The sequence below is a fragment of the Pituophis catenifer genome, unplaced genomic scaffold, assembly GCF_029215685.1.
Source record: "Pituophis catenifer annectens isolate HBS135680 unplaced genomic scaffold, rPitCat1.0.hap2 SCAF_17, whole genome shotgun sequence".
Classification (NCBI taxonomy): Eukaryota; Metazoa; Chordata; class Lepidosauria; order Squamata; family Colubridae; genus Pituophis; species Pituophis catenifer.
Window position 1 is genome coordinate 1,827,501 of NW_027256897.1, and position 9,416 is coordinate 1,836,916.

Below are 9,416 nucleotides of genomic sequence, written 5' to 3' on the forward strand. Positions count from 1 at the left end.
CCAAATAGGTAGCATCATCAGTGCTTAGAAGGGAGTGGGGTTTGTGGGGAAGAGGAGGAGGAGGAGGTGGAGGGAGGAGGAAGAAAAGGGCTGTGGGGTCCTTGGAGCTCTCTGAGCTTGTTGGTGGTTTTCTTGCAGACGTTTCATGACCCAACTAGATAGCATCATCAGTTCTAGAAGGGAAGGAGGTATGTGGGAAGAAGGAGGAGGAAGAGGAGGAGGAAGAAAAGGGCTGTGCGGTCCTTGGTGCTCTCTGAACTTGCTTGTTTTCTTGCAGATGTTTCCTGACCCAACTAGGTAGCATCATCAGTGCTTAGAAGGGAGTGGGGTTTGTGAGAAAGAGGAGGAGGAGGAGGTGGAGGAGGTAGGAGGAGGAGTGACCCTGGGGATGTTTTGACGGTCATAACTGCAAAGACCAGTCCTAAGTAATGTCTGTGAAGATTCTCAGTCAGCCAGGTCATGGTTGTCCTAAAGGTTCAAAGGAAAACAAGAAAGTTGAGTTGCCTCCTGAAAAAGCACCTTTGGGTCCCAAGTAAGATTTTCCAGCACTGTTGCAACTTCAAACAGTCGGTTAAAACGGACGGTTATAAGTCGAGGACTAATATCCCCCTCCCCCCCCCCGGTGTGCAAATGTGCACCCAGATCGAATTCAAATCAATCTTTCTTGTCTTCGTAGAGCAGTGCGCGTAAGCTCCCTTGACATGGTTAATTTTCCATCTGAGGCTTTATTTTTTATTAAAAATAATAATAATAATAATAATTTACGCCGATGGAGCAGACCTCGGCCTTTTTCATGCAGACGTTTTTCTCAACTTTGACAAAGCCCTTCACTCTATACCCATCTTGCCCCGAGAAAAGATGGGGTTGTATCAAATTGAACAACTGCGCACACCTTTCTCTAATCCCAGGTGGGGTAGGAAGAGAGCAACAGACTGAAAAGTTTCGACTTTGTTTTATTTTTTGGAGTTTTATAAAAAAGCCGCTTTCTTCTAGCAGAAAAAGGTGCTTTTTCATCTTAGGTTTCCTTCTCCTTTCTGACTTATGGCAACATGTCTCTTTTGCTGCCTGAGGAGACGCCTAATAAAGAAAGATCTCAAAAATAGCCACCTTGAAACGACCGGTCGTTACTCATCTCGTAATGCAAGTTGAAGGCTTCTGTTTTCAAGCCCAGCAACTCCTTTCTCTTCTGTTATGTTGCTGGGCCAAAGCAAAGAGATACGTGGGAGGTTTTCGTATTTATTTATCAATATGAATAGAATAGAGTGGAGTGGAGTGGAGTGGAGTGGAGTGGAGTGGAGTGGAGTGGAGTAGAGTAGAGTAGAGTAGAGTAGAGTAGAGTAGAATAGAATAAGGAATAGAATAGAGTGGAGTGGAGTGGAGTGGAGTAGAGTAGAGTAGAGTAGAGTAGAGTAGAATAAGGAATAGAATAGAATAGAATAGAATAGAATAGAATAGAATAGAATAGAATAGAATAGAATAGAATAGAATAGAATAGAATATGGTAGGGTAGGGCAGGGCAGGGCAGGGCAGGGCAGGGCAGGGCAGAGCAGAGCAGAGCAGAGCAGAATAGAATAAGGAATAGAATAAGGAATAGAATAGAATAGAATAGAATAGTGTAGAGCAGAGTAGAGTAATTTAGAGTAGAGTAGAATAGAATAAGGAATAGAGTAGAGTAGAATAGAATAGAATAGAATAGAATAGAATAGAATAGAATAGAATAGAATAGAATAGAATAGAATAGAATAGAATAGAATAAGGAGTAGAGTAGAGTAGAGTAGAATAGAATAGAATAGAATAGAATAGAATAGAATAGAATAGAATAGAATAGAATAGAATAGAATAGAATAGAATTGCCGCCTCTGTTGATTTTTTCCCATCTTTCCTCTCCAGCTTTTGGCGTCTTGCTTTGGGAAATTGCCACCTACGGCATGTCCCCGTACCCTGGGATCGACCTGTCGCAGGTCTACGAACTGTTGGAGAAGGACTACCGCATGGAGCGTCCCGAGGGCTGTCCAGAAAAAGTCTACGAGCTCATGAGAGAGTGTGAGTTTGTGCTCCGCTGCCTGGGATTCATTTTCTTTTAAGGTTGGGGAAAATCACAAGGCAAATCTGGGCCTGGAGGGGACGTTAAGATTTGTTTTCCTTTAACCTCCCACTTAAGGGAAGAGGCAGGGGGCCGCCGATAGTCACTGTAAAATGGCATTTTAATTTTTTTGCACTGAGGTTATTATCCCTACAGCACAGGGAGGAATGGCATTCCTCTTAGCCGGCTGCCTTTTCGAAGCTCCGGAAGCTAACTAGACCAGGGAAACATCCAGGCGCCTTCTGATCCCGGGTTGAAAAGCTCACATTTCTGGAGTTTCCCTTGGCGTTTTTCACCACTTGTGCTCCCTCGATCTTCTCTTTAGGCTGGCAGTGGAGCCCTTCAGACAGACCCTCCTTTGCTGAAATCCATCAAGCGTTTGAGACGATGTTTCAAGAATCCAGCATTTCAGATGGTGGGTGCCTCCTGATAATTCATTTATTCATTCGTTCTTTCTTTCCTTCTTTCTTTCTTTGTTTCTCTCCTTTCTTTCTTTCCTTCTTTCCTTTTTTCTTTCTCTCCTTTTCTTTTCTTTCTTTCCTTTCCTTCTCTCTCTCCTTTCTTTCTTTTCTTCCTTCCTTTCTTTTTCTCCCTTCCTCCCTTATAGATTCCTTCCTTCCTCCCTCCCTCCCTCCATAAGTAGATTCCTTCCTTCCTTCCTTCCTTCCTTCCTTCCTTCCTTCCTTCCTTCCTTCCTTCCTTCCCTCCTTCCCTCCCTCCCTCCTTCCTTCCTTCCTTTTTTTCTTTCTCTCCCTCCCTCCCTTATAGATTCCTTCCTTGTAGATTCCTTCCTTCCTCCCTCCCTCCTTCCATAAGTAGATTCCTTCCTTCCTTCCTTCCTTCCTTCCTTCCTTCCTTCCTTCCTTCCTTCCTTCCTTCCGTGACCGAAACCGAGCTCACTTTTAAAGAGGGTTTGAATTTCAGATATGATTTCCCGGTCTTAAATCCGATTTTCCCTTTTGTCTCTTCCTTTTTCAGAAGTGGAAAAGGAGCTGGGGAAGAAAACGGTGAAAAGCACGGCCACCCCCGTTTTTGCAAGCTCCAGAGCTGCCCACGAAAACCCGGTCATCTCGAAAAACGGCCGAATGGAAGGAGGCCGAGAGCTTAGAGGTGGCGCCTGCCAAAGTCCCGACAGAAACGGGTAAGTTGAATTCTTCTTTACCGTCACTGGGTGCTATTGTAAATGGTGGGCAACCCATGGACTGCCATGACGGCTGGGGAATTCTGGGAGTTGAAGTCTACAAATCTTAAAGTAAGCCAACGTTGAGAAATATTGGTGTTAGGTGCAAGTGATCGGATCCACAGCTGTAGGGTTCAAGAAATGGTGTAGGGCCGTGATGGCACATGAGTGGTGGACACAACTATCGGTGGGCACACGAGCTCAGCTCCGGCGCACATGCGCGCACCGGCCAACTGATTTTCAGGCCTTCTGGGCCCACCGGAAGTAGGGAAACAGGCTGTTTCCTGCCTCCGGAGCGCCTGGGAGGGGTGGGGAAGGCCCGCTTTTTGTTCTCTCCAGGCTCCAGAGCCTCTCTAGGAGGCTGTGGAGGGCGAAAACAGTGGGCGAAAGTGGAGGGCAAAAACGGCCTCCCACACACATACCCCAGAGGCCTCTGGAGGCCCAACTTCCGGTGGGACCGGAAGGCCCGTTTATTGTTCTCCCCAGGCTCCTAGAGAGGCTCTGGAGCCTGGGGAGAGCAAAAAACGGGCCTACTGGGCCCCCGTGCCATCGCGTGGGAATGCGGGGGGGAGGCACGCGCATATGCGCAGGAGGCGGGGCACATAGAATTATGGGTGTGGGCACACACACGCGCGACCCCTCTGCGCAACCTCCCTGTGCGACCTCTGCTTTTGGCACGCGATGGCAAAAAGGTTAGCCATCACTGGTGTAGGGTCTCCTGCTTGGACGGGAGGACTAGATGACCTATAAGGTCCCTTCCAACTCTGTTAATCTGAATAAAAGTTCACTATTTTAGTGTATTCTGCCTATAATACAAGGAGACCTTGTCAAGGGGGACGCCAGATTCACTTAACAACCAAGTCACTAACTTAGCAACTGCAGTGATTCACTATGGAGTGAAAGGTCGCCAAATGGAGCAATGGAAATTCTGAGCTCAATTGTGGTCGTAGGTTGAGGACTACCTGTGCAGGAATCTTCCCAAGCGGATTGTAATTCCTCCTGGGAATAGATAGATAAGTTTCCATGGAACTTAGAGGCGGTCAGTTCTGGATCTTTTATGACTATGCCACGATTCAAGGCTAACGCCCCACTTGATGCCTCCTCCCTGTGTGTTTCGCACCTTGTGTCAAAAATCTGTTTTTATTTTTGCAGAATCTACAGAGCACGAACCGGCTGTATCCCCTGTACTGCCGCGGAAGGAAAGGACTGCAGCCGATGGGAGTTTAAACGAAGACGACCGGTTGCTCCCCAAAGACAAAAAGACCAACCTTTTTAGTGCTCTGATCAAGAAGAAAAAGAAAACGGCGCCCACCCCTCCAAAGCGGAGTAGTTCCTTCCGGGAAGTGGAGGGACACCTGGAGCATAAAGGAGGAGGGGAGGACGAGACCAAAGATGGCAACAACGGGGGTTTGCTCGCACATCCTGCTGATTTAGAGGAACGTTCCAGGTTCCCCAACCCCAGCAATGAGGCAGCTGGCGTCGCCAATGGGACTGGGAGCTCCAGTTTGTTGACGCCAAACGTTTGGAAAAAATCGGGGTCCTCGGCCAATAATCGCCCGGGTCCCAACGAAGAGGACGGCGGCTCGATCTCCGGCAAGCGTTTCTTGCGTTCCTGCTCTGCCTCTTGCGTTCCCCACGGGGGCAGGGACACTGAGTGGAAATCGGTCACCCTCCCTCGGAACCCGCAATCCATGGGGCACCAGTTTGACTCGTCCACCTTTGGGGGCCACAAGAGTGAAAAGCCCGCCCTGCCTCGGAAGCGAGCCAGCGAGGTGAAGGCTGACCTGGTCAGCAGGGGAATGATCACCGCAGGGCCTCGGCTGCTGAAAAAGAATGAGGAGACACTGGAAGAGACTTCCAAAGAAACTGAGTGTACCACAGGCTCCAGCCAGCCCACCCTCACCCCTAAACTCAGTCGGAGGCAGCCTTTGCTTCCTTCTGCTCCTGGGGGTTCATCGGTTGAGCAAACCACAGTGGCCAAAGCCACCCTGGGCATCTTTTCTGGCAAAATCCTGGGCGAGGAATCCCGTCTACGAAAGATGAAGCCGGCTCCAGAGAAGGAAAAAGGGAAGCTGTCGAAGCTCAAACCTGCCCCGCCTCCTCCAGTCTTGAACTTGGGTAAAAATAGCAAGGGGGGTCTTGGGCCCAGCCACGAAGGACCAGAAGGGTCCCTGGGCAAGAGCAAGCAGACAGTAGTGGCCGTGGAGCCCGTCAATGCTGAGACTCCCAAATCCACCGAGGGAAGCAAAAAGCTGCTGATGTCCACCGTACCGAAGTCTCCCTCGTCCGCCAAACTGCTCTTCGGTTCCCCTTCTCCGTCGCCCCCCACCGTCTCGTCAGCTCTGGCTGCTGCAGACCAACCGGTCTCCACAGCCTTCATCCCCCTTATTTCCACCCGGGTGTCCCTAAGGAAGACCCGCCAACCACCCGAGAAGATAGCGAGCGGCACCGTCACGAAGGGAACAGTCCTGGAGAGCTCCGACGCCCTGCGGACCGCTATCAACAAGAACTCAGAGCAGATGGTCAGCCATAGTGCTGTCCTGGAAGCGGGCAAGAACCTGTACACCTTCTGCGTCAGCTACGTGGACTCGATCCAGCAGATGCGGAATAAGTTTGCTTTCCGAGAGGCCATCAACAAACTGGAGAACAGCCTCCGGGAGCTTCAGATCTGCCCTGCCACAGTTGGTGGAGGTCCGGCCACTACCCCAGATTTTAGCAAGTTGCTCGGCTCGGTCAAAGAAATCAGCGACATTGTCCAAAGGTAGCAGAAGTGGAGAGATCATCGGTGGCCCACGTTAGATGGAGCCGACCCAAGACATTTTGGTTTCCGGGACAAAATAATGGACCTCACATTTCAGAGAGAGACAACGCACAGACTTAGCCATGTGGATTGTATCTTAGTTGTCCTCTGGAGTTATCCAAAACCGTCAACTTCGAGCCTTCCAGGTGTTGCGTTGCTTGGATTGCTCTCACCCTCAGGATATGCTCATCCATTGCTCCTCACAACCACCCCTCTCCATACACTTGCCCACCCCCCAATCCATCTTTCTCATCTGGAATTTCCCTCGGTTTGCTTCTTAACTTGGGGACGTCCAAAAATCTTGTGAAGCTTAACTGGCCTGAACGTCGCATCTTTTGGGACGTTCCGACTAATGCTTTGCTTGCTTTCAGTGTGAACTTTGCGTTGAAAGTGGGGCCTCTGGGGGCACCGCTTGTCTAGACCCAATTGATTGCAGGGATCTCTCCGGGTTGCTTCCCTTCGCCCTCGTTGCACATTTTGTCAGGTGCGGACGATCAGGTTCGCGCGTGAAGGTTCAGTTAAGCTACTCTGTTGCTAAAAGCCCACGCGCAGGAATCTTCTCGGCACCTGCTAGGAGTTCAGTAAGGGTCAACGGAATTCAAGGCAGGTTGGCCTTCGTGCATAGGGATTCTAGGCTGATGCCTCTTTTCACTCCACCCCCTTTGGTTCTGCCACTCCTTCTAAACACACCCGGGTGCGTTCTCACAACCCCATTTTCTCTCTTAACCTTTCTGTCTCCCTCCTGTCCACTGCAGACTTCGGTCTGAAATTAGGCAGGGCTCTTACAAGAACCAACCAAAGCAACTGCCCTCTCCGTCTGACAAACCCCACCCCACCCCCCACCCTCGGATAAAGGAATGACTACATAAACAATTTCAATCCCGTCCCTCACTCCCCTTTTTTTTTCAAGAGGTAGCCTCAGTTGCTTTGGGAGACAGGAGAGGCAATTAAAGCTTCCACCCAAAGCCAAGCTTGTACCAATTTGGGTCATTGGGGAATTTGCACATCTCTTTCCTTTCTTTTCTTTTTTCATTTTGGAAGGGAGGTTGCCCTGTGTCACTCTGCTTGAATCCACGCACAAACCAAGAGGTCACCCGTTGCTTCTCTGCATGATTCACTCCGTTGGCCCGACAGGAAATCCTTCTGCACTCCTGGGATGTGGTCAGCCCCCTGTAGCGAAACCATAAAAATGTGGGAGCAGGGAAACCTTGGAGGGGTGAGATCGGAGGGGGAGCTTTGTCATTCGAAACAAATTTGAGACGTTCGATTCACTGCCTCCCTTGCGCCAAGCATCTCCACCCGAAAAACCTTTTTAATTATTATTTTTTTCCCCCCGCAAGCGGGTGGCGACAAATACTCAGTTTACCAGGCTGCCCTTGTGTGTCGTGGCCACACAACGGGGAGGTGGGGCTGGGGGGAGCGAAACTGTGATTTTAATCTTTGAAAGAATGGAGATGAAGGGGGAGCTGCCCCCCCCCCAAATTCAGCGAAGGTTGGATATTTCCAGAGGGTAGAAAGACTTCTTGTGAATAATCTCTCGCTGTAATATACACTCTCTGCATATCTCAGTATTAACGCCTTTTGTAAGCCCTGCCTTCCGGTGTGTAAAATAGCTGCCGCTTTTTAATTCTTAATTTCTATAATACTCAGCAGAGGAGGGGGTTTATTTCCTTGCCCCCTCCCCTCTTCTTCATCTTCTAGCTTATGTTTGTCCAATTCAGGACCTTTTTAAGAGATCGTTTCACCCATTTTCCTCCTCTTCCTCCACTACGACCACTTTACGTGCGTTCTTTTGAAAGATTCCAAATGGTTTATTTCTTAGTCTTTGTGTTTTTTTTTTAAATAAATTGACGTTCGAGAAAAGGGAAAGAAAAGGCCTCCGTAGCAAGCTGCCTTTCTTGCATTCAGACTGAGCCACGTCGGGGCCACGGGTTGGTAGCCTGGCGTTTGTCAAGGGTGAAGTGAATTGATGACAATTTTAAAAACTTTGCTGAAGCCTAGAGTTGGCAGAGGCGTGGGAGCCATCTACAAACGCTGTTTAGAGGAAAAACTAAACCCCAGATTAACAAGGGCATAGTTAATCCTAGGTCTGCAGACTGTGATACGGTTGGGAAGTTGTACGTGAGCATAACAAAGAGGCCAAAGGATCATAAACTCTACGAGGAACAGTTGGAGCTGGTTGTAGTCTAGTCTAATGAAGAGAAGGACTGAGGGACGGGTACATGATGGGGGGGGCATTCTTTCTTCCTTCCTTCTTTTTCCTTCTCCTCTCCTTTCTCCTCTCCCCTCCTCTCTCTCTCTTCTCGCCTCTCCTTCTCTTCTCTCCTCTCCTCTCCTCTCCTCTCCTCTCCTCTCCTCTCCTCTCCTCTCCTCTCCTCTCCTCTCCCCCTCTTCTCTTCTCTTCTCTTCTCTTCTCTTCTCTTCTCTTCTCTTCTCTTCTCTTCTCTTCTCTTCTCTTCTCTTCTCTTCTCTTCTCTTCTCTCTCCTATCCCCCTCTCCTCTCCTCTCCTCTCCTCTCCTCTCCTCTCCTCTTCTCTTCTCTTCTCTTCTCTCCTGTCTCCTCTCCTCTTCCTCTCTTCTCCTCCCCTCCCCTTCTCCTCCTCCTCCCCCTCCTCCCACGGTCCTGTCTAATAGAATGGGTGGGACTGAATGCTAACTCACCCACCCTTTCAAAATTCATATTTCCCGCTCACTCGTTCCCCCACGAGCCAGCAAAAGCCCCAAACCACTGAAATATTTCCCATCTCCAGATGGGAAGTTCTGATCAAGACAAGCGCCAATCTTAGATGAGGAGACGTTAACGCTTTCAATACTTGCCCATTGATTAAGAAATCATGGCTTCCGGGCAACGTCTGCTTCATTCCTGGCTCAAAGCAAGGACTCCAGTTCCATTTTCTCTCCCCCCCCCCACCCCCCTCCCCCCAAGCCCCAGGGAAGCTTAATTAAACCAGGGCTCCATGAATCTTGGCAAAATCTTTGTTTATTGCGCTCCTCTGGCCACGGCTAAGAGAAGTCAGCTGGAGATTTGAAGCCGGCCAATTAGCCCGTTTCTTTTTCGAACCGAGTCCAGTTTGCAAACATCTGTTGGTCTCGGCTGGATAGAAAATTGACAGGGCGAATATTTATGAAGGCTCTGAACACTGGGGGGTGGGGGTGTATGGGGGGCAGAAAGTCGATAAAAGTTTCCTGCAGCTTTGCCATTCCAGCTGACTTGGTGCAAGAGGTAATTCTTTGAAGCTGGGCAAGAGAGGGAAACTGAGGCTGCAGCACTGCCTGTAAAGATGTTTCTGCCTTTTCAAAACTGGTACTGCGTTATGGACAGGTTGTCCCTCGGTAGCTTTGCTGCTTTGTGG

The 9,416-nt window shown here is 49.4% G+C and overlaps 1 protein-coding gene across 1 annotated transcript in view; it reads left to right on the top strand.

Annotated features, from left to right (window-relative positions):
* The window catches only part of ABL1 (ABL proto-oncogene 1, non-receptor tyrosine kinase), a 71,856-nt gene extending 63,932 nt beyond the window's left edge, over positions 1-7,924 (top strand). Inside the window, 5 exon segments of the mRNA XM_070955937.1 lie at positions 1,891-2,043; positions 2,409-2,498; positions 3,062-3,114; positions 3,116-3,224; positions 4,416-7,924. Coding sequence (XP_070812038.1) covers positions 1,891-2,043; positions 2,409-2,498; positions 3,062-3,114; positions 3,116-3,224; positions 4,416-6,028 — 2,018 coding nt within the window. The 3' untranslated portion in view covers positions 6,029-7,924.
* The last annotated feature ends 1,492 nt before the right edge of the window (positions 7,925-9,416 follow it).